Source organism: Dicentrarchus labrax, unplaced genomic scaffold (genome assembly GCF_905237075.1).
Source record: "Dicentrarchus labrax unplaced genomic scaffold, dlabrax2021, whole genome shotgun sequence".
Taxonomy (NCBI): Eukaryota; Metazoa; Chordata; class Actinopteri; family Moronidae; genus Dicentrarchus; species Dicentrarchus labrax.
The window spans coordinates 1893798-1919923 of NW_026136722.1; the positions used below are offsets into that span (position 1 = coordinate 1893798).

A 26126-nucleotide genomic window follows, 5' to 3' on the forward strand; every position below is an offset into this window, starting at 1 on the left:
CAAATGTTAGTTCAATATTCACCCCCTTTCAGCTCTGTTTTTAGTCTCAACCAACTCCAGAGGGAAATATCTGGCTCTTTAGATGCAAAATTCTCCACCATGTTTACCAGCTGGTTGTTTACTGTATCTGTCTGCCATTTGGTGCTGAGCAGGTTCAGTGGGATTTTAGAGATCTTTAATTGAAAACAGCTGTCTGCTGCTACTGGAAACAACACCATGAAAGCGCTGAGAATAAACCAAAACAGTAAAGTTGTGGACAAGACCTTAAAGAATGAACTTAAATTCACTATAAAATTCAGTTCAGCTGAGGGGAGCAGCAGATTCAGGTTATAATTCTCTTCATCGCTATGATGTGACCTTTTTCACATACAATATTAAATATAGATTATAGCTGCTTTAAGCATAACTTTAGTTTGAGTCAAACAGGTAGATACAACCTCCAGTGTTTAAATAATTCTGACTACAGAGTTTCAAGCAAACTTTACTGTCCTTAAGCAGCATTTATGGGAGTTGGTGCATTTAAAATTCAGGTGTATCTATCAGAATGTGCGTGTGTGTAGTCTTCTGAGGGTCTTAAGCTGGAAACTCAACATGGACCTTTGAGATTCGATATTTGCTCTGTTTGCACTGCCCCCTCACACCTACCTGTGATGCCTCCGGTTCAGTTGAAACAAAGCTGACTTCACCGTGGTAGACAGGAGAGCCTTATCATACAGCAGCAGAGCTCTCTGTAAGTGGTGAGCAATCTGTTACCTCAGGTGCTACACACACATCCAATCCAGCAATAACAGCCACACAGACCTTGAACAAGTTTCCATTGCACTTATTCAAGTGCAATGGAAATATTAGTAACAGTCATTGTTGTAGTTGAAGTGGATTTCTGCGCTCCCCTCAAGTGGGTTATAATTGACGTGGGGAATGCAAAAAGTGCAAAAAGAAGCTACATTTTCAAACCAGCCAATTAATCTGCATAATGAACAGGAATGCAATTACAAGAAAGAGTTTTCACAGAGTAAAGCGATATGAAAACAACATTTAACATCTGTTGAGCTTGCATTTTTGTTTTCATTCATATGTTAAAACAGGCAGAGATGGAGGAGGAAAAAAGAGGAATTATGTGGCAGACAGAGACAGATGATCAGTTTCTTATCATTATTTCTGAGCTGTCAAAGATTTGTACATGACTGTATAGCTTTATTGGCCGGCTGCTATAACTCTATCATTATAACTAATACAACTAAAGCATATATTTGTAAAATCTATACCAGATACACATCACTAACCTGCTGCACCGCAGTGTATATTAAAAGCTCTCTCAAATTGACTAATGTTTCCTCCACTCTGCACTTCTTTAGTCCTAACAGGCACACTCCATTAAGTCTATGAGAGTGTCAGTTTTTCAGACACCTATTATTACAGAGAAAGGCATCTGCATACAGTGCGCCACACACACACACACACACACACACACACACACACACACACACACACACACACAGCTTGAGCAGAAGGCAGCTAGTCCGTCACACACACTGAAGTGCCAAAGAGACACGAGCGAGCAGAAGAGGGAAGTGATTAGAAAGGAGTATCATATATACAGCGCTAATGTAAAGGGCGGGTAATTGGTCATGGAGAAGTTTTCAGTATTTAAAGAAAAGATGAAATAATTTAACACTGTAGAATAGAGAGGGGAGTGGAGAAGGCACTGAGGTGTGAGTGCGAGGCAGAGGAATGAAGATGTCTGCTGTGTGTGGAGAAAAGTGACCTCTCTCTTTAGAAAAGCTGTTCTGCTATGTCCTGAATCACGCTGCGTCATGGCCCCCATCTAATTCACTCTGGCAGCGCTGTGAGAGTTGTGTTGCATAATTTACTGCTGGACCAACATATGCAAACATACTGAGTTTAAATGATCAACACATTATACAGTATACATAATCCATTCATTTGTGTAAATGTGACAGGGGCCTTGATGTTCAGTTGTGAAAACAATTATTATTCTGTTAGCAGATAGAAAGAATACAATCTGCAGCTTATTTAGTACTTTTGGTCATTATTTCTATCAGTAATGATAAAATAGTGCTCACAGAAAAGAATTACTGAGATCTGGGAACTGTAGAAAAATCGCGGCAACAAAATGTTTTTAACTAACTTTTTTGGAGGTCAAAAAGATCGCGAGCACATGCAAAATGTTGCATGTTGCTGTGCTTGCACACAACTACTATAAGTACGGTGGGTCAAAGTTGGACCTGAAAGCTGTTCTTTCATTTTGTCTTCCATTGTGTTTTCTTCCCTGTAAGCCTTTTTTTTTTTTTTTTACAGAATGAAGACTTATCATTAAAGACAACACAAACATCCTCCTCCACAAAGAACACTGGCTCCTGGCATTGCAAACTTAGTTTTCAGTTTTGAAACCCACTTTCTTTTCACTAATAATATATCAATTATCATGGCTACATGTTTTTGCTTGGTATGGTTAGGTTAAGGTGGTATAGAATGTAATAAGGCTCTGAGACTTTGACAGTCACCACAAGGGTTCAGCTAAAGGTTGGGGAGTTTTCATTATGCAAATTGAGGGACTAATATAAATATGTTAGGATCCAGTTAGGATTCTTTCAGTGTTCATTGCTCATCATCCGCAAAGGTCTATTTAAGATCCCGAAGTCCGATAACTAAAAAGAAAACCTTAAAGTGCATCATAAAAATGTGGCTTAAAACAAGAGAACAAGACAGTTTATGACAGCTACCACAACGCTGACGCCTGCGCAAAAGACAAATGATCCCATTGACAGGTGATTGGTGGAACGCACTGTTAACTGAATAAAATTACAAATTTCTCTGGGTTTGAACATTGTTGGAAACATCTGGGACAATGTAAGTACACTCATAACATAGGTCTAGTTTTTTTTCTACATTTTAATGCGGAAATGTTACATATTAATTGGCCAAGTATGTAAGCCAAAGTAAATTTTGGCCAGATGGTGGAGTCACCAAAGGGAACATTAATGACCGTAGCACATTTCATGACAATCTGTCCAATAGTTGCCAAAGGATTCACCATATGGATTAATCTTCTTGAATATAAAAGTTTATGGCAGTCCATCTAATAGTTGTCTGATGATTGTTGTTGATGACTAAAACACATCTCACACTCATACAGCAGAAGGTATTTTAGACGTTTCAGAGATGAAATAAGTATAGCTGCAATACCCCAAAAGTCTGTGATAATAAGGTATAATTGCAGCACCTGCGGGGATAAACCGGCCATAAGTATTAAATTAAATTTGGTTACAGAAAAACATTCTCTCCTGACACACTGTAAAACACCGCACTTTCACCAGCTGAGTTTTGTCCAGCACATAGAATCACTCCTTTAAAGCAAGCATGTGAAACGTGTGTGTACACATATTGTCCTGTGAAACTTTATTTGTGTAATGTTGTTATCTTTTGGCCAGCGAAGATTTTCCACAGCTAGCAGGATAAAAGGGTCCCATAATAAACTTTTCTTCCACTTCAGTTCACTCTGTTACCTGAAATAGTTGGCGCTGAGCTCCGAGCTCACACGCAGTCTTTCTGGCACACAGAGTCCCAGAGTGATCCACAGCAGGGTGTGTGGAGTATCTGTCTGAGGACGAAGTCAACAGGTTGTTCAGCACGAAACCCACATTTTATCTGCAAGATGTAACACCATCATTGTGTGGTTTATGCAGTATCGACTGGTTTCTTACTGCAGTTCTGTCTTGACTGAGAAAAAGTGGTGAAAAACAGAAAGAGAAGAGAGCTTTTTTTCTCAGTGCTGAAAAGCAAAGTACTTGGGTGCAGCACTGTTAGTTAAGCTCAGAAGAATACCATTTCTGAAAACTCTGAAGTGGTGTATTTATATTATTTCTTTAAGTCTCAGAGGTTATTGTCCAACACCTGAATTCTCACCATAAAAGCCCTAAAAGATTCAGAGCTTTTCAGACTACTGCAAAGAGAAAGTTCAATATTAGTTCAGAGATTATAAATCGGAGAGGAGAAATAGGCATATTGTGAAATGGTCCTTACTATCAGTCAAAGAGACACTAACCCCATCATTAAATGAAAACTGGCAAATTCCAACTCTGTCTTTTGAGGATCTCTCATTAAAATCCTCTTATCGTAGTGGAGGGGTTTCAGCTTCAGTGGAGCAGCAGCGCTCGTGATAATGACTTTAGTGACATTGCAGCATTTCTCTGCATATTATAATGTCCATCTGTAAAGGTGATTTAAAATAGCCCTGAGTGCTCTGCTTCACTTAATGGTTTCATTCATGAAGCCCACACAAACAAAGCCAAAGAGGAGAGAGAAATGGATTACAGTGGAAATTAAACTGGAAGGTTTCAGTTATAAAACAAAGTATACAGTTCATATGTACGTTATGAGTGAGTACAGTGCTTCCTGTTGAAGAATCTTCAGTATTTTAAGTTGCGACTGAGACCAGTAAATACCCCATTGAGATAGAAAGCATGACTTGATTGGGTATATGATTTTAAAATAATAATAATAATAATAAGTGTTGTTTGAATAAATTGGCCACATGACATCTGGAGGATGTCTCCTGTTTGACTTTCAAGTATTAATTATTTTGTTATTATTATTATAACATGTTACCATCCGGTTCGCTACTGATGATCAAGAAATGTGGCAAAATTGAAATAAACAAAAAACATGACTGTACATTCTGAGTGGGAAACTGGAGCAACATTAAACTTTACCTGCTTATTAATACTGTCAAAACATGTGAGAGATCCACTATACATCCACTAGTTCACAGACATGGAGGGAATTCTCCTATATTTCTTTATTACACTGAAGGTGAAAAGTAAGTAAAAAAGCCATTTCAAGGACCTGGGGGAATGTAGTGCCTTCAAAATTAGTACTGAAAATCCATTCCCAATAAAGATCTAAATGGAACCCCACCCCACAATAAAAAATAAAAAAAACCCTCACCTGCCTGGGGGAGCAACAGTAGATATTTTATAGCCTTTATGTCACACTTACCTCCTCTCTCATTTCAGACCACTTCACTTCCTGCCTGTGTGTTTCCCTCCATTTGTTTTGCTCCGCCCCCAATCGGTTTCACCTGTGTCTCCCTATTCCCCCTCACTAGAGTTTTTAATGTGTGTGTCCTCTTCACTCTGTAATATATAAAGTTATAAGAACCCATTTATGTAGTATGAACTGTCTTTTATATATATTAAGTTATCATCAGCATCAGGAGTGTAGATATTGTGTGTATTGTATGCTTTGACAGTGTGTTGTATGTGATCATGGACACATCTCGAGGATAGCTGTGAACAATCATTCTATTATGGGCTGCTCACTTGCTCCTCATGTTTGATATGTCCATGTTAATGAAACGTCGACTTTTTAATAAATCAATGCAGAGGTGATGAGCGTGTGAGAGAATTCACTTTTCTCTTAGGAATCCTCGTCACTCAAGCTTTTTCTCAGTACTTTAGTGTCTAGTGATCCAGCCTTTGCTCTTCTTGTGTCTAGTTAATTTCCAGTTTTTTGATTCTCTGCCTCCATCTTTCCTATCTCTGCCTTGCATCTCCTGTACTGGATTGTTTGCTGAACTCTGATTACCTGTGTACCAAACCCTTTTTTGGCAAGTAAAGACATTGAATTTTTCCACCAAAAACTGTGTTTCTGAGTCATGCTTTTGAGTCCAGTTGCTTGTTTTTTTTTAACACGTTATCTGTAAAAATATTTCCAACACGGTCTCATAATAAATCTTTTTTGCCTCAAGCGGGTAAAAACATCTCTGGGAGAAAATCTGGTGGAAAATCTTGTCTTTTTCAATGTGCCTTTAACTACATGATGCACGATAACTGGTGGACACCATGCTGTTGAACACAATTCAGCCATAAGATAGTGTACAAAATCCAGAGTCATATTTTCTGCAGAAATGTATCGTAAAGGTCAGCTAAGGCTGAAATGAGGCTTCAGCAGTCTGAGTTAGACTAATCAAGTACGTATCTTGCAAAGTTAAAGGTACCGTTTTATTAGTGCAGAATTCCCTCTATGTGTCACTGTCCCTCTGCAGCAGTGCAGCGAGAAAACACTCTGGGGAAACATTGAGGTGGACTTTTTTCAGCTGGAAAGGTTGGAAGATGTCCTTCTCATTTACTAGGAACAGCTAAGATACTGCGCAGAACTGTCAAACTCCCAGGCCTCTGGTAGAGGACCCGAGCTTGAGGATGACACACAGATACCACCCCAAGAGGGTGAGAGGAAAAAAATATATATATAACAATACACAAAATAATAAGGTAATAATTCTAAAATTATTTTTTTCATTATATAAGCTTCAGCTCAAGTTTCGAAGAGGACTGTGGATTTTGTCCCCCATCACTTTCAGCCATGAGTTGTTAAGACTTACTTGAAAAAACCTATAGTTTAAACCCTTTGCCCCCATCTGCCTGCCAACAGTAATATGCTATACCAAAATAATGCAGTTATTTGGCTGAGAAAGCTGTTTATCTGCTGCTACCAGTCACTGTATAGCAGTGCTGCAGCTCATCTCTGTATAGAGGGTTGATGTCTGTAATTTTCACAGCTGGTTCTGCTGCTAAAAAAGTACATCTTTATCTAGAAAAGAGAACACAGTGTGGGTTTCTGTAAGGGATCAAAAAAAAACAAACGCTGCTGTAGAAGACTGTATAGCCCAAAAAAATCCAAAGCACTGATGCAGGAATCTACAGACTTCTGGAAACCCAAACACTATTGTCATCATGTATCCAAAGACTGCTTTATAAATGGATGAGTGTGAGCCAGTACCGTTTGCATATAAATCACAGGCTGAAAGAAGTAATTAGGATATTTCCCCACACTTGGCTTTGTGAAATCGTCCATAAAAGATTGATGATATCTTATAATTTAATGGGGTCCTACTTTTTTAAAAGAAAATTAATTATAATCATTTCCACCCATTTCTTATTATAAATAATGGCAACACCTTTTCCCTCCTTTGTTTTATTAAACAACACTTATGTACAAATATATTCATTACAGGACATGTAAAATAGTACATCTCAACATGGTGTAAATGGCTTTGGGTGCATCTAGTACAAATATCCAAACTCCACTACGATACTGTACGTATTCACACAACACTGAGTAAACACTTGTGAAATTCAAGCATTTGAAACATTTTTTGAGCAAAGCTTTCCTTTTAATTGCTCATGTTTTCTTTACTAATCTAACTGAGCCATCAAATGACACATTTCATCATCACTTTTGTAAAGACTGTGGTCCAAATGCAGCCATGTAAACCTTTAAGCTGAGGCCCTTAAACCCACCAAATTCAAAGTACAATCATGCAGTTCCCTGAGAGGTAATACCATCTTACCTACTTTGGCAGCCAGTCCTTAGTCGGAGGTAAGGGAGCAGAGTCACTGTTTGCCTTAACATTATTTCACCACAGGATCTCCTTTTCAAGAGAGTCCCATGGGACAACCAGGATCTTGCCTTAGAAAAGGGTCTCCACAGTCCACAGGTCCTCCTCTGGTCATAGGCAGTCTCTGCACAGCGCCACCTGGCCGTTACGATAGTCCCTGCAGGGGCAAAGGCGCTGGTATTTGGCGCTTGAGCCGGCGCAGCTGAACAGCAGCGGGTCCTGCTGCAGGCCACACTCAGCATGCTCTGCTGAGAAGGCAGGGAAGAGGTGGTTCATCTCGGACTCCAATCCCTCACACTGGAAGTCCAGTCTGGAAAACAAGGTTTTAAGGGCGTTAATGATTATTACACTAACATATTTAATAATAATGTTAGCAAGAGTGCCAGAGGGTATTAATGATTATTCCACTAATATATTTACAGCACTGAGGCATGACACTGTGTGGTGGTTAGTCAAATTTATTATCATTGCAGGATGAGCTCCATGAGATCCATTTTTACAATTTCAAGAAGGCCCTGACGAGGCGTTTCACAACATAATCAATAACGTGGAACGTGCGCTGGGCAAGAACACAGTTTAACTTTTGTATTGAAAGAAGGCAGTCACAATCATGGAGATAAAAGTACCTTCGCATTAAAATGTACGAAGATTTGTTTTTTGTTAAAAACATTTATCTGCACATTTAACTGAAACGTGTTGTCTTTCCATAACCATGTGCCAATAGGAACCAATTAAAACATCAAAATTGTTTTGGGGCCAAATTGTGCATGATCATTTGACTAATGATCCCAATGAAGAAACATCTTACGCGCTGAAGGCCTCCTTAATGTTGATGAAACGATACAAGGCGGGTTCGCAGATTAGTCCTGCATTCTGGCACGCCTTCACACACGACTGGCCCTCCAGCGAAGCCAAAAGCCGCAATGCGCTGAGGGGTGGCCAGGATGTGTAGTAGCTGGCATTGGGGGCCCAGGTTAGGATGCTGGAATTAGGCAGGAGGATGAAAGGACTGGGAGGGCTGCCCAGCCAAGCGCCAGATGAGTTTACCGGAGGAAACGGAGCTTCAGGGGAACAAAAGTCCTGCAGGTACGAAGATAAAATGACTCAGATCAGTTATATTTTTGGGGTTATATTGCAACACTTTGACCTGTCAGCTAAAATAAATACTATACACCACAACAGAGCAGTGACAAATTATACATTCAGCAAAATATACAACTTCTGGACAGCTGATACAGGAAATAATAAAAGAACCGCTACAGTACAAAAGGTGTTTATCAGAACTGACAACTCCTCGTCAATCTTCCAGGAAATTATATGAATGCAGTTATGCCACCCAATAACAAATGAGGTCTGGAGGCAGAATTAGGCTCTGGTGAGAGCCCTGATTAGATTCCCCCTCCAGCTGGGGCTATTCATAAGACCCAGGTAATAACATTTCTCTGACATGTCCCACTGGCCTCCAGACCCGTTTATTAAACAGGCTCCTAGTGCCCGCAGGCAATAACTAGGCTTCCAATCTCTCCATCTCTGCTCAGTTTCACTCCTAAACACAGTCAACATCCGTGACACACACACAGAGTGCAGAATTTAAAGGTATGGAAACAGGCAAGGTTAAGATACAGATATTGTAATTAATTTTTTGGTTTTTAATCAACCAAACAGTGTATTTTCTATGTGTGCATGCAATAATAAGTATTATTTTCTCTTTTAATAATTGTGACTGTTGACAAGGTACTCACGTATTTAAGCATTAAACCTTGTGTGATTATAGCAACCTTAAGTCATGTCTTTTTGATACTGTATGAGTCATCAAAGTCAGAAAATGTCCAATTCTGCACATAGAGAACATGGAAGAAAATCAGAAATTAACCTCAGTCTTAGTTTTTGTAGAATCGATGGTAATATTTGAGTCTGGACGAGCAAAACGTGCAGTCAGAGGATCACACATGCTGGAAAGAACCATGTCATGCACTATACATATTATGTGCTTAATTAGAAGAGAACATGCAGGCAAAGGTTATAACTAAACTGTCTTAACCATACATGAGACCTTGTCACTTCCTCATGTCACTACTTGCTATTTACAGCCTGTGTGATCGTCTGACTAACTGTATTGCCGTCCTACTGGACTCAGTTCTAGTGACGTTGTTGCATTCCCAGATCTCACTCTTAAGGTGGTGAGGCAAGTGTTGTGAGAATACATCAAATTTGATGGCCCAAACTTTGTCAATAAGACCAATAATCAGAACTAAATCTTTAACGCAAGGACAAGCACACGTGTTTCTTATAACGTTAACAATGGCTCTGCTCTATTCAAGTGTCCCAGTAAGTCATGACAGTGAGCCAGCATGAACAATACCAGGACCCTGAAACTCAAGCAACTGAAGGCAATTCAGCCACCATTTATTTCAGTATTTACACCAAAGACTTATACAAACAAATACATCCATTTCATTAATTGAGCTTTTACATAGACTTTTAGCATTCATCCCATTTCACTGCAGCCATTAATGATCTGTCATATACTGGGGGATGAGGACATCATCAGCAGGTTTCATGTCCAGCCAATCAAGTATCTCACATTTATCTTGTCTTGATGGATGATCCCATAGCCCCTTACATGAAACAATCCTCACCAATTGTTTTTTTTAATAACAACAATAACTGCAGTTAAGCAACCACAAAGTTAACAAACGGCTCTGTCTCGTTTCTTTCTAAATGTGTGTGTCCACCTGTATATCTCTTCTGTTAAATAAAAAAAAATGTAATTCAAGTAATTTTTCGAATGCTTTCTCCACAAGTATACAATAAAATAAATAATGGGGGCAAGGAAAAGAGTGAAATACATTATGTGTGCTTGGGTGTACATGGCATCATACAGACAATATTAATAGTGAAAGAGACTCAGCTGCCAGTATATCATACGAGGGTCACAGTGGGACTGGAGCTCTGCCAGGGGACAGAGGTGAGAGATAACGAGGATGAGAGATTCAGTCGGAAGATAGGAATAAACGAGTGTGTGAGTGACTTAAGTTGGAAATAAAATTGGAAAAGTCTCTACACGGAGAAAGAAAAAGGTTAAGAAAAGTGGGAGAAAAGAAAGAGAAAGAGAGTCTGATTGGGAGTCTGACCTAGTACACGGCAGGCGGGCAGTCACAGTCTCAGTCGGTCACGGCATGTTGAGTGTGTGTGTGTGTGTGTGTGTGTGTGTGTGTGTGTGTGTGGCTGACAGCCGAGGAAGAGATGGTGTCAGAGCAGAGCAGAGGCTAACACATTTCCTTAACCTGCCACTGCCAGACACTATACCAACATCCCAGCATGATAGATGTACCAGAGGACAACAATGCATGTAAATATACAGTAAATGTGTGCGTGTTTGGAGTGTTTATACCCTGGATTACAGTAAAATACACAACAACATCATGTCTTGATTATTTTTACTATTATTGATTAATTCCCGTTTTGATGTGTGTTAGAGATTGGATAACAGGTCTATGTTTATGTATGAGCGTTATATCTCTCTTTCATCGCCGTCCATGAGGACCATCATTGAAAAATTAGTCACCGTGCTAGTTTATTAAGCTTGCAGCTGGCGCCTCCACGGGCTTTAATAGCTGACCCAAGCTGTGTAGCCGAGGAATTAATATTGAGGTCTAGCGACTGAGAAAGCCCAGAAAATAGAAGTTCAGTATATTCACTGAATTCAGATCAATTCGCATATATATGCTTTACGGAGAAGACCTTGTGCAAAAATCCAATAGCTGTTTTAGTTCTTCAGTTATTATCTATTATCCATCCAACACTTCTTTGAACTTGTGAAAACTTTTGTTTAAATTCCTCCAAACGTAGGCTGATGTGAATACGGTCATCACCTCACATTTGACGGAAAAAAACAACCTTCAAGGTAAGCAGGGCAGGGGGACAAAAGATTCAAGTTCAAGTATCAGACTTTGAGTGAGAAAAAGATTGGACAAACGATAAACAACAAAAAATGCTTCAGACAGACTTAAAAGGGGAATAGACTGGCTCAGGAACATGGATCCATCATGCACCAACACCAAGCCCCTCCAGAGTAGTCCGGGCCTCAGAAAAGAGCCAATTTAGCCCTCTGTCAACAATGAAGCTGAGACGCCTCGCAATAAAGACTGAGCTAATGAGCAGAGGGATACATGTGTGGTGGGGGAATATCTGTGTCTAGTGTCTGCAGCCCCATCCCTGACTCCTCCCCCAGCCAACCTCCTAATCAGGTCAGGTTATATAAGCCACCTGCTGGCTGACGCTCCTTCCTTTTGGCTCTGATATAGGCTGCGTTTCATTAGTCGTTCAACACGCCCTCGTTCACTTGCCCTCGGCACTTGCCCTCGGGGGAATCCCCGCCTCCATCATAAATGTCGTTCCAATTGTCTGGAAAACTGAATTGAACTTGGTGAGATGGACCCTCGGAGGGCTGAGGAAGCGAGTGAACAACGATGGTCACTCCGAGGTGGATATCACCCACAATGCATTGCAGTTAACGTCATTGCCGCTATAACGCAGAGTAAGGGCAAGTGCGTTTCATTTAAATCCCCCGCTCCTCCCCCGCCCACTTTCCCTCCGCGCTCCAAGTGGCCTCCGTGCGACGTATGCTGTTACGTTATACCAAGGGCTGAGGGGAAGTGAACGAGGGAAGTGGAACTACTAATGAAACGCAGCCCTGGTCTCTGCTGTGGTTGTTAGGTGCTCCAGCTTTTTTAGAGACCCATTCTGTCAATTGAGTCAGCTTTTCTATATTTCAGACTGCTCTTTGTTTGGGATTCTCTGCTGGTCTGTTTGTGGCCTTCCCCACCTGTTGAACCAGAGGTGGTGAGCAGGGTTAACATTAAAAAAGGAAATGTATTGTATGTAATCTGGTGAGCCTCTTTCATTCTCGTTTTTATTTATAGGCTCATCTGATTACTGCTGTTTTGCTCAGAAGCCTAATTTGTTGTGCTTGCTCATAAGTTAAGTTTGTTGTGCTCATTTAGCCTGTTGTGCTCATTCTTACATTTAGTTTGTTTGCTGATTTATTTTGTTGACCAAGTGGGTGGTTATTTGTTGGTAATTGTTTTTGAGGACCGTATTGTGGTGAGGCTAGGCACTCGTGGTGAGATCCCTGCTCTTGATTCATGTGAGTAAGAGCATGGGGACACATTTGTAGACTGCGCCTGTTTGTTGTGAGGATTGCTGTGTTGCACTGAAGGTGAATTAGAGGTAGCACCCCTGGGCCCTCCTTAGTGTAGTCTGCCTCTCCAAAAGTGGCCTAAGTGCACACTCCTTTTTAGTTTTGGTTACTTTAGGTTGGACTGATTTTTATTTATTTTTTACTAATAGTTAAAATATTTTATTGGGGTGTTTTTTTTTTTTTTTTTTTTTTTTTTTTTGGATTAACCAAGTATTTTTAATCAAATAAGAGCCTGTGTGCCTTCATTAATTAGCCAAACAACATTTAATTTCCTGTGGTGGAATTCCCCAGGTCTTTTCCCCTTTCTCCCCTAACTGCCCTTGCCACACTTGCTATGTTATGCCTACTTCCCACATTCATATCCTGTCCTAGTATTGCATTTACACCCATCAAGACCCATCCTTGAAATGGGGACACTGTAGGTGGTTGGAAATGTCAGTTTGGTAAGAAGGCCATGTGTCCGAGCAGTTGCACCTGAAGTGTCTGGCCCACACAAGCAAGAGTCCAAGGAAGGAAGCAAGAACACCTTTTAAAGTCTACAGGAAATGTGAAAAGGTGCTATTTGCTTATTTCCTGTAAAAACCGGCAGCTGGGGGGGGACTTATCACGGTAGCCAATAGTGTTGTGTTGCTAAAGGACAAAGCGGTCATCCCTGTATGGTTGTGGCACCCACTGTCGTAAGGAAGATTTATTGTTTGCAAATGCAAGTAGGGTGGGGAATGGTGGATTTCACTGCAGACATTAAGGACAAATAATTTGGCTTTTAATGTATTCAACTTCAAATACCAATTCCAACCCTTTTTAAACAAGTGTTTAAAATTTTCGTTTTTTTTTTTATGGCAACCGTTTACCTCACATCTTAAGTAAATTGAACAAAACAAAACAAATGCATTCCTCGTAGGTGTAAAAACCTACTTGGCAATAAACAATTCTGACTTTTTTTTTTTTTTTAATGCATTACTTTACATGAACTCTTAATGTCTGCATGAAACAGTTCACACATTCAACACAGTTGTCAGACCTCAAGGACAAAAAGTTCTGCAAAGTAAATCTGAGACCCAGGGTATTTTGACTTAGCCAAAATTATGAGTCAAGCTCCAAAAACACTGGATCCTACAGGCGAGTAGTGCTCCTCATGATGAATAAACTGAGTTTGATGGGTAAAATCAGTAGACCATTCCTTTTAATGTTAACTACACTTTGTAGCAATGATTACAATGGTAATCTAGTGATATTATTTATGAGCTAAGCTGTAATAATTTCAGTCACAAACTCCTGCACTGCACTGGTCTATTATAAACACAGGTTACTCAAGGGTGCAGAATAAATCTTGTGGTTCCAGCTCACATTCTACATCTATTTCTAAGTTCTATTCACACCACCAAACTGTGACCGACCCCATCTGCCGGAAGGCAACATTTGCACCTACAAATAACTTCTCTTCATTTACGACCCTAACCAGCATGCCCGCTGATCTGGGTTGAGTTTTAAGACCCACCTGGTTCTGAATGTACGCATGAACTCTTTCAAGCATCCCCTCACAGGTGTACTCGTAGGGCAGGAATGGCTCCACCTGCAAACACAGATGTGCACGCAGATGAAGAAACAGTAGGTGGGGCAGAGAGAGAGAAAGGGTGTGTGTCCACAGAACCAAGCCATTGTAATTACAGGAACCGAGCATCTGATAGTTAATCAAAGCTGACATATTCATTAGCGTAATTGTGAATGGCTTATATCATGCCACAAGCCACACATTAAAATCAATGACCTAATACATCACAGGTGACAGCTTTGAAAATTGATTTCATTATTTTTAGTGATGACAACATCAATATGTCAAACAATGGATTAAACTGACATCGGACCACTGGTCATCCAGCACTGAGGAGGCTTCTGTTTTTGTGCATTGTGGGTCCTTTGGGTGCAGTTATCAGCATCACTGTTGAGGCCTGTCACTTATTGTCTGACTTTTGATGGCAGGAAATTGATTATAATTCACTGAGAGAGCACTGATCAATATCTTCTCATCTGCACAGTATTTTATGCTAACAGCCTCATAGAGAACATAGCGGTGACAGGAAGGGACAGGTTTATATTAATAACTGTATTTTGAAACCTATTTGTGGTTTGATTGAATACATAATTATGAAATATATCAGGATAGGATACATCCTGTCAGGATTTCCAGTGAAGAATCCCCTCTGAATGTCTCCTCTGGTAGCTAAAGTGAGATCTCATTGTTTACTATCAGGCCACTAAAGCACTCAGGCTTTTAAATTGATAAATGGTTCCTTTTAGTGTTGTGTTCCTTTTAGCACTCTCTTATTACTTTATTTCATCTGAGTTTAATGAAATGTATCTGGCACTTCATCAGCTATTCCACAATGCAATTTGCCTTTTGGGCATCTTTATATAATAGAATCAGAGAGAGAAGGAAAAAAAAAATCGTCATAGAAGGCGATTTGAATTCAGCAGTGGAAAACATTTCTAAAATGACTGTGCAATCTATATACCTAAACTGATTGCATTGCTCGGCCACAAAAATATGTGAGCAACATTCATCATTTCATGCTGTCATCAGTGACATAAAATTCCTGAAGTGAGTTCTGCTGGGTGCAACCATGTCCACAAAAAGGCACGCAAACCTAGCTGGCGGGTGAGATGGGGCAGGTGTCACAGACATTTTAGTGCTTCTTTATCAGCTGCCTGTTTCCTCATTTCCATCATACACTGTTGCCATGGTGCCATTAAAATCTGAGGCAACAGTGTTTGAGATGAGCAGGCAGCTCTTGAGCTCAAACATCAACAACATGAGCCGCAGCACTATGAACAACCCTTATCCAAAAATGTGTTGAGTAAACATTATTTGCGGAACTGGCTTTGAATATATGGTACCCATACTAGTAATCGAACATTTTCACAGCAGCCATTTTGACGTAGGGTAAACTACCAGTGAGCCAGCATGCACTATAGCAGCACCCTGACTCTGGTTGAGTGGAACAAAACCATAATTGTTATCATTGGTAACACCTGTGTTTACCCTACTATTTCATGTCAAAATGGCAAATTGTGCTGTGCTGAAAAGTATTTACATATGTACAATTTAATATTAGAACATAAACACTGCATCAAATATACAATACTACTATTATCCAAATACTATACAAGTTAAAATAACAGTTTTGGGAAATGTGCTTATTTGATGTCTTATCAAAAGTTAGATGCTCAAAGCCACTTTTATGTTTGGAGGGTAAACATTAAGCTACTGCCAGCAGTCAGTTAGCTTAGACTGGAAATGGAAAATCCACCCACCTGCACCTCTAGAGCTTGCTAATTTACATGTTATAGCTTATTTCTTTAATCAATACAAAAACCGAAGTGTGACAAATCTAAGCCGTTGCCAGGCAACCAGAAGAGACTCCAGACATGAAATGGGCGGACACATAACCTCCCATCTTTTTAGTTTTTAACTATGAGATACACTACTAAGAATTTGTCTGGGTGTGTTGATATTTTCCACAACTAGTCAGGTGTGCTAGTGTCCAAACTTAGTTCAACTATTACTGCATAAGACAAATGATATGTGCTGTTTTTCAACTGGGTCTGAATCAAATTTACATGTAGGCTCAGGTATCAGGTCAAGATATTTTCTTCATTTTAATATTTTAAAATTGTAGGGTGAAACTTGCCAGTCACTGAGTGAGTGAGTCAGCCTGTGTGATTACTATTCTTTTCCCCTCCCCCAGGATCAAATTTTTAAGCATTTACCAGAGTCACAACTGGTACTTCATTTTGCCTCTATCAGCAGGAAAACACAAGGTCTATTTAACACACCTGGCAGGTAGAGGCACACATGCATCTTGGCACTGCAAGAGGCTTGGCCGTGGCTCTGTGTTGTTCCGGTGACAGATTGAGCACAGCGTGATTGATTAATATGATCTGCTGCGGATAATGCTCACTGCCTGTGGGGCTGGCCTTTGGAAAGCTGCCATGTAAACCCAGGTGTGGGCACAGTTTACCTACTGAGCCGCTCAATATCTCAAGCAATTAGCAGTGCGGCGAGCAGAAAGGCAGCCAGCTAAGCATTTTGCTGTAATGTCGGGCGCTATGATTAAGAGCTCTATTAAAGGCTGAGGGCTTCAAAAGTGGGTCAAACTAGACTGTAAAGTGTGCGAGAGCAAATAATAATAATTATTGTCATTATGCAGCAGTGAAAAATGTACTGTGGTGCACTCTTATATTAGGAGAACATTATTTTGAATGAGTAGGGCTGAGTTTGGAAGACAAACACTAAAAACTTGACATACATTGATCCTCATGATCTCACGGATGGTTGCATCAAACTCTTCAGAGTTATTGAAGTCGATAGTGATGACATGCGGCCTGCCAATGTACTGCTCTGCATACGGATGCTGAGAGGACACCTGAGGGAGGAATAAATGCTCACAATCACAATAAAACAACAAATGAAGTCAAGATCTGAAAAGACAGCATATTTATTTGTGTTGTGTAATGCAAATTCTAAAATGGGTCGATTGTTGTTAAGTACGTTGGTGTGTGTGTGTGTGTGTGTGTGTGTGTGTGTGTGTGTGTGTGTGTGTGTGTGACTATTCTGTACCAACGTTGTTAACCACCAAGTAAAACTAGTGAAAGTGCTGACAAGTGCATCTACCTTCCTGGAGGTGGGTTTCCCTCTGAAGAACTCATGGTTCAGAGAGCTGTGAGGGGGATTAAACTTGGGTTGTAGGAAGATGCAACCATTGGCTATGGCCTCCAAAGGGGCGGGACCTTCGTAGGGGAAGCCAAATCCAATGAACAGCTTGACAGAAAAATGAAAAGGAGATCATGAGTCTATACACCGAGCTGCTCATATCCAGGTCAACACTTGTGTAAGACTTGTATAAAAACTTTATCAAAGCATTTCATTTTGTGTGTGCAAACATCGAAGCATTTTCTGAGCTCATGAAAGCCTCAGTAATGTTCTTCCCACCTTGGCCTTTCTGAGGAGCTGCTGCAGCTCCTGCTGAGGCAGCAGACCGTGGTTCTTGACAAAGGCTGGCACCTCTGGGGGACGCTGGGTCTCATAGTACACTGTCCCATGGATCTCCATGTAGCGATGCAGAATGGCCAGGAACTTTTCCTTTCCCTTTGACACGCACGCGCACACACACACACACACACACACACACACACACACACACACACACACACACACACACACACACACACACACACAGGGGCAGGGACAATGAGTTAAGTGCTTCAAAAGGGCCCCTGTGAAGTAACAAATTTATTATCGCAAACCCTTCAACAAAGGCGGGTCACCTTCATTGGCATTCATCCACCATATGCCTCTTGGTTAGTTTAAGCTCCCTTTGTGTTTGGCACATCTTACCATATTTTTGTATCTAATATTTGTCTGACCTGCAGATTCTTTGTAGAGCTTTTAGTTGTCTAATGTTGTCTTATTGAGCAGCATGCACCATGATGATGTCTGTTTTTATAAACTGATTGTATTAACATTAAATTATTTGTCCCATTTGACTGCACAGACAGAATATCTGAGGATGCCAGCTATTAGCTCATTCCTATTTATTTTACACACTGAGGTTTTTCCCACTATGATCAGTTAAATGAATTGAATAGATACATCAGTATTACGCAAGCATTCTTGAAAGGGTACGGGGAAAAAAAGCCCAAAGGTTTTGGGGAGAGCAAGAGTATCACACCAGTGAGTATTGATTAATTGAAATGAGGAAAGCAGATCTAATGAGGTGAGTCTGTTCTTGTTAGCGTGAACATCATCACTCTGATAACTGGTAACTATCACAACCTGTGACGTTATCAAAGCCAAACGTATATCTTCTGTGCTTCCCCGTGCAGACGGTTTGCTTGAATCATTTCACTGACGTAAAACTGAATTAGTTTATCTCAAAAAGTGTTTCTGGGGGAATTTTATGAATTATTCACTAATGCTATGTCTTCAAGGCATAAATCATTTATAAATGTCATCACAGTGTTATTCCTCATTTTTCATCTTGGGACATTTTTATGTCTTCGAGCAACATGGAGATGAAATCACTCTGTTTTCCTAAAAGTAATACTCTAAATCTCTTTTGAGAATCAAACATTATTGGATTTACACAAGTTAAAATTAATTGTGACTAAAATGCCAACTTCATTCATTCATTTAAATCTTGTTTAAATATAGTAAACATTGTATATGATGTTCCACTATGCTACAGAAGTCCAAATTTTTAGTAATATATCTAGATGTTAGGAGATATTTTAAATATTTGAGGACACTAAAAAGTCTCTGATATTTTTTAATATATAAGTTAGGCTATAGGTTATAGGGCTGCCACTGACGCTCTCTGCTCCATTGCTGACTCTCAGTGATATTGGTTGAACCACTTTTGAACAATTTTGACAACTTCCTCTACCACCGTCTTCTATGATTGACTCATGGCTGACAGAAGCCCGGCAGGAGAGATGCTCTGTGGTGCGTTGGGATTTTATAACTGAACTATGAGCAGGATGCACACTTTTACCTTCCCTGACTGTGTAGAAATCTGATGTTTTCAAATCACTGATGACAAAGAAAGGCATTTAACATCATTTTTAATCAACTAAAACTCAAGGAAAAGTCTTGAGTTTTAAAATTTGGAGAATGCCTGTGAAAAGCAGATGTACTTACCTGGAGCTGTGTGCATCCATCAATGATGCATCATGGGATGATGAATACAGAATAGTAAAAAAGTGAGAACAGTATGAGGAGGAGGGCAGTGAGTAGAGAGAGGCAGATGTAGAGAAAGAGAATACAACATAAAGTATTAGTCATTTTTCCTCTCATAGGACCTTTACAGACCCCAAATCTCTCACAAACTGAGGACTGCTCACAATGAGGTGATATTCATTGTCTGGAGAGACCAACACTGCACACACTGGCTTTTACATTGCAATATTTCAGACCAACAAATGCTACATTGCAGCTCCAGTTGTTCTGAGAAACAGGGAGGTGTTATGGCAGTGTAGGAACAAAGCTTCAGTCAGATTCAAGTAAACCAAACCTTGGGGGAGGCTGTAGCACACTTCAAAGATACAGTAAGAGTGAGAAACCTTGCCAGTAGCTCGAAGGGAAAATTTACCCTAAACAACACACTTCAGGCCAAATTCCTGGAGGAGTAACTTATTTGCAGGAAATGGAATATCTAGTGGGTGTTTCACAGAATATGTTGTGAAGGTTTGCTTAGAAAAGTGATATTCAAAAGTTCTCCAAACTTCACATTTATCCTGATTTTATCAGATTTAGAGGATGCAAAAAATTTATTACACATGCCAACCTGCCTATGTTTCATTCATTCATTTCTATTCCCCTAAATCAGGCTGAATTAGCTATTAGCAGTTCCTGTTTGCATGTACCCATAGATGTATATAGATCTATCACTTGATTACTACTGGAAAAAACTTAAAATTGTGACGATTCTCAGGCAAGCTCTGGGATATAAGGAGCATCTTTTTTCTAGAATTTCTAAGTGGATTTACGGATTTATTTATGATGGACATCGGATTATGATATCCTTGGGAGGTGTAAGTCAAACTGAATCTAAAAATGTGTGTATCGTTTGTGTATGTTCAGATTTGACGTCAGTTATGACTCCAAGAAGTAGTATTGATTTTTGACTCAAATTCACTTCCCGCAGTATCTTTGCCTCACGTCTCCCTTTCACCTCTCCTGCCCTGGGGAGGAATGCCTTGCAGTTTGAAAACCTCCGCCCTTAATCATTGTTCTAGTAATACTTTGGCGGTGTCAAAACTGAATACAGATTTTAACAACAATCCTACACTGCCTTGTAAGGATTTAAAGAATATTATAAACCATGTTCAGCTGGTACCTTTGAAACTGAACTGTTAACAATTTACATTTCACATCCCTTTCTACGGTAATAATACACTCAGTTTCTAGTTCATTAGATCACATAATCTACCTTTAATTATGTAAATGCTGTGGACAACATTTCTAATTTTACAAACAGCTGTCAATGTAACACAATATAATTCAACACCACAAATGTATTACAGACTTTTGTATTAGGCCGACTCAGTTATAGCTAGGTGTACCTAATTAACTGGCACCTGTAGCTATAGCAATAATCATAATAGCACTCTTAAAAAAACAACACAATACCAATACGTTATAAATCCTAATAATAAATAATCTCCTCTCACAGATCACAAAGATGCTACAAAATGTATTGACATTTTTTACAAGGGTTATTGTGTGCTACTGACCTTCCACATGCTGGCTTCTTTGCCGTACACAACAGCCATATTGTTGACCTTGTTCCGTTGAATGTTCAGTCTCTCCGTCTCATTCAGCTCCTCCGCCACAAAACCCATAAAAGAGTTATCAGGAGTGTGGGCTGCCAAGGACAAACAAAGCAATTGGCAATACAACGTTACAAGTCCAATTTCATGTCTCAGGAAAAATGTGATTAAACTAAAGGAGCTGCTCTGGAGATCCAGACTGCTGTGCATGTAGAGAATACAGAACAAAAGGAGCACTGTGGGATTGTGCAGAGCTGAAATTCCTAGTGTTTTATGATGAATTATTTCATTAGTTTGTATGGCAGTGTGTGCTAAAAACCCATATTTTGACTGCTAACTTAAATGCACTTAAATAAACAATGTCATGTATTTGCATTCACTTCACCTGGTTGGTTCGCTTTCATTGTGCACCAACAATGAAGTGAAATGCAACAGTTTCATCTCAGTCATCTTTGCTGTAGTTTTATAGTACCTGAGAGTTTTGAATTGGAGCTTTAATGTGAAACAGTTTCCACACAAAACGGGACTATGAATAGTAGCTCACACAAAAGGAAACCTACTACAGCACGGAGATGTAAGGCGAACGAAAAAGAAACAGTATATTTCAGGCAATTTTCAAACCTGAGATGAAAGCTGATATCTTTCACAGTGTCGGGCTTTGTGATAACAGTAAGTATTTTGGAAACAGCAGGGCTGCCCATTCTCGCTGAATTAATTGGAGGCTACAGAAACAGCTGAAGTTTCTTTTTCCACCAATTTCACCAAATACGCTGTAACTGTGTGTGTGTGTGTGTGTGTGTGTGTGTGTGTGTGTGTGTGTGTGTGTGTGTGTGTGTGTGTGTGTGTGTGTGTGTGTGTGTGTGTGTGTGTGTGTGTGGCTGGTGGTGTTTGGTCACAGTAGGTGGCTTTAGGCATCTGCACTGGCACAGCTGTTCTGAACAACTTCTCTGTTCTGTTTGTGCACCCAAAGCCTCGCCCGTTACGGCCTGAGGACTTTATGAGCATCGCACAATCTGCTCACACTCTCAGTCACATAAACAGAGGCGTAAGCATGTCTGCTTGCACACTTCACAACACTGCATGTTCCCATAAGCAGATCCTCAACCTCAGTTAAGAGCAAAGAGAACCTGAAGAATACATACGGAACATGGTCATGTACTGCTGGCCGTGGAGGTTCCAGTAGCCCCAGTTGGTTCTGTAGCCATGCAGCGTGGCGTACTCCTCATGGTTGTAAGCAGGCTCAGTGCCGAAGGTGTCAATCACTCGGATGTGGCACCTGGGACAAAATAAGAAAGAGGATGAGCTAAAATTAGAACAAGATTACTCTCGCTTTTAAAAAATATTCCCTTGAATGAGTGAGACAAAAAAGTCAAAAATGATGAAAAAATAATTCCATTAGCTTGGTTTAATCACCACATGTAGCACATAAATGTACAATAACAATGGGTCTCTATAATACTATGCTCAGAGAATTAGACCATAGCAACAACATGACAGCCATATAAAAGCAAAGAATATTTTTCTCAGTTTGACTTATGAGAGCTCGTGTCAGCACTATAACTGTTCAGTTGTCTTGGTTTGTAAAGCTGTCAGCGGTGATGGATATCCATGTCCCCCTGCCAGTCCCCCCTCACTGAGCAGAGCTTACACGGGCCTTAAGGTGAGACGTCTGAGGCTTAAATCACAGCCTTGTTCCAGCAGGGCCCTCCTGCATGGACCAATGCTGCTCTCCGAAATACATTTTAAGGAGACGCTAAACTCTCTTGCCATGTGTCTCTTTGGATAGGCTGAAAAATGCTTAAAATTCTCTCTGATTATGTGACGGCACCGCTAAACATGCATCAACACGAAAACATCAGTTTGCCGTGTTAGTGTCTTCCCAGATCAAACTCAAACAGAAAAAAACAGAGTGGAGGACAGGAAACATTATGCGTTCGGTTTGCAATGAGCAACTTGAGAGAAGACATAAAGAAAATAACATCAGCACTTTATCAGCAGTGAATATTCACTCTGGGAAGTCAAAAATCAATTGATGTAATCCAATCTGAGAAGATGTATCAATGCCCTGCATCTCTAATCAGTGTCATGGCAGGAGAGGAAATTAAAGTATTGGTCTGTCACTTTGTGACAGCTGAGGAGTGCCGGTCGATCAGCTGACCTTGTTTTAGAGAATCCAAAATGCAGGAGAATCAGGATGAATTATCGTGAAATGTGTGCGTCTGCTGCTGAGTTATTTAATGAATGTAGCAGCTTCTCCTCTTAAGCATTCAGTGTGAACAGTGGAATGAAAACAAACTGCAATAAGGCTTCACAATATAATCTCACACCCCACATGATTATCATTATTTTCATGCTGCTATAACGTTTTTTTTTTCCCTTTTACCCTTTTCCTTTTTCATAAATATGTTTTCTTCCAAGAGTTGCGGTAAACTCTGCGAAAAAAAAAAAGGATTTGCTTTTATACTGTGACAGCTCCGGTGCTGCCCAGCTGGAACAACAGTGCAAAAACTTTACCAACTGGATTTACAGGAAGAACAGAGCTTGGACCCGCTCCGAACTGTGTGTGATGTTGTTTGAGCTTGTATAAATGCTGCATTTTATCATAGTACATAGCTATGCACTTGTGTACAGGCTAACTCATTAATTTTAAGCAGACAAGCTAGTCAAACCTTTCTGTGCGATGCATATAAATAGCAGAGTTTGAGATGCTGCAAAAAGGAAGTGACATCAACCCAGAAGCCTGAACCTGGTTGATTGATCACTGTGTAAAGAGGCCAAATTGGATCCCCCCCAAAGGGAGATTTCTGCTGATGCACAGTAAAGTTACCAGCCTGTTACACCAGCAAGTCAATAAGCCAATAGTGAAGTGTTTCATCAGAAAGGCAATTACTGGTAACAAACAAACACTGCTCTTAGAGCTTGGCAAAGAAACAAAAATGACAGTTTTTGAAGAGATACACACATAGAAAGTGACAGAGAGAACAAAAGACTCACTTGTGTTTCCTCAGTGACAGACCCATGTGCTGCTTCATTTGCTGCAAGCCGTGGTAGTCGGTGTAGATGAGGTCAAAGGGCAGAGGTCCGGTCAGAGGGCAGCTTCCTCTTCCTGGAGGGACTCCCAAAAACCTGCAGAGGGGCCAGGTGTGCTTTTAGTGTGGAACTGAGCCAAACAGCGTTCACAGCTGCATATAAACGATCACTGTAAAGCCACGAAGAGACAAAGCACACAAAACTAAAAGGAAAAAGAGAAAAAGCTGATTTTGCTCCCTGGGAGAGTTTGAAAAACCATCTCACAAATGGAAAAAACTTATTTGGGCAAAACTGAAACACTGCAGGGATACTCAGGTAGAACTAAAGTGTTTGGCTTTCAAACAGCCTCTCAGATTAGATTCTGTACATCTAAAAGCTTGGTCGGAGCCATGAAATGCCCCTCTCCATGACAGTGCTGCAGTTTGTATGTCGAATTTTGTTGTACACGAAAATATCGTTTCTGTTCGATGGCCATGCAAGCATACGGGTGGAGTGGAACTAGAAGTGCATTCTTTCAGTGGTTAGCTGCACAGGCTTCAATGAAAATCACTGTGACGTGGAGGAAATATTAGCAGAGTGGTGCTAGTGTGACAAGCCTTTACACTGGTACTGGTAGCGCTACAGTTAATAGTCACAGAATTGTTTCCACTTATCAATTTATAGAATTTATTTGTCAGTATGGGTTACAGGATTGTTTACCCTGCACATGTGAATGAACTTCTCCAGAGGAATCTTCCAATTTAGCACTTATAAGATGCAAAGGAATATTGATGACAGAGATGGGGTCATTTTACAGTCAAGACAGATCATTGCCCATAAAAACAACTATAAAAAAATAGATCAATTGGAATACTTTCACCCACCAAGATGCTAAAAAAATTATCTGGTGACTAACTGATTTCGATGGGACTGTCCTACTTTTCGTAGTTGCAATTTCTGCCATTTCTATGAAGATATGTGTGTGCGTGTGTTAGTGGGTGCTTGTATGAATTGAGTGTGGTTGGGAAAGAGACAGAGTGTTGAAGACAGGAAGAATGAAAGAGCCCAATTGCGTTGTGAAGCATGTCAGTGCTCTCAGCGAAACGACGGCAGAGCCATTCAACCAAACAATACAGAATTCAGCGCTATAAGGCAGCGATGTCTCGCAAGGGGAAGTCACCCAATTTATCTGCACAAGTTGTTCAGACTCACACGCAAAAACACACATATTATCTGAGACATGCAGTGCGTTCATTTAATCACACATCTTTAGGGATGGTTGCTTTCAAGCATTATTTGTGCTGAATCTGCTTCTGTCATGATGTCATCCAAGCACTTACTACATAAATGTTGGCTTCAAGACTGCCACAATAGTGCTTTTTGCATTTATTTCCTCTTGCATTTTCTTGCCAGACTTGTTTGCAGAATAGCTCTGGGGGTGGCAATGTCGGTCCACTAATTTGGTCTATACTGAAATATCCCAACAACTATGTGGTTGTCATGAAATTTTGTACGGACATTCATGGTCCCCAGAGGATGAATCCTGCTGACTCTGGAGATCCTCTGACTTTTTCCTCTGGCGCCACCATGAGGTTGACATTTTTGCTGTTCATTGAAATATCTCAACTACTGGATGAATTTCTGTGAAATATGGTACACACATTCATGGTCCCCAGAGGATGAATTGTAATAACTTCCACCCTCCAAACTTTCATCTAGCGCCACTATTAGGTCAAAGTTTCAGTTTATCCAATATTTTGGTTTATGACAGAATATCTGTAAAACTAATTACATTCCCATCAGCATCAGTTGTACTTCGTGTTAAGTGCTAATTATTTAATATTAGCATGTTAACACGCTAAACTAACAGTGAAAACAAAAGACATTACTCCTGTCTAACATCAACAAGCAAGCTTTATCATTGTAAGTTTATTAGCATAACATAAATAACATATAAATATATACACAGTCTGCGGGAGTCCCTCATTGTTTTAGAGTTGCACCTTCCTCCAACCTATATATAAAAATATTGACAGATAGCTAATGAGGGTCACACTGACATTGTAAATATAATAAAATAAAAAAAATGTCAGCAGTAAGTGAGACAGTGTGCGTCCCTCATTGTTAAAAATGTATCAATTGTTCACTCATTGGCTATTTACAACA

The 26126-nt window shown here is 40.1% G+C and overlaps 1 protein-coding gene across 1 annotated transcript in view; it reads right to left on the reverse strand.

Annotated features, from left to right (window-relative positions):
- Positions 1–6980: 6980 nt before the first annotated feature.
- Positions 6981–26126, reverse strand: part of LOC127356897 (alpha-1,6-mannosylglycoprotein 6-beta-N-acetylglucosaminyltransferase B-like) — a 61686-nt gene continuing 42540 nt past the window's right edge. Inside the window, exons 11-19 of the mRNA XM_051388967.1 lie at positions 23946–24077; positions 22094–22227; positions 20916–21046; positions 17614–17769; positions 17296–17442; positions 16931–17047; positions 14122–14196; positions 8229–8500; positions 6981–7730 (exon numbers count right to left, since the gene is read on the reverse strand). Coding sequence (XP_051244927.1) covers positions 7532–7730; positions 8229–8500; positions 14122–14196; positions 16931–17047; positions 17296–17442; positions 17614–17769; positions 20916–21046; positions 22094–22227; positions 23946–24077 — 1363 coding nt within the window. The 3' untranslated portion in view covers positions 6981–7531. The remainder of the gene's footprint in view (positions 7731–8228; positions 8501–14121; positions 14197–16930; positions 17048–17295; positions 17443–17613; positions 17770–20915; positions 21047–22093; positions 22228–23945; positions 24078–26126) is intronic.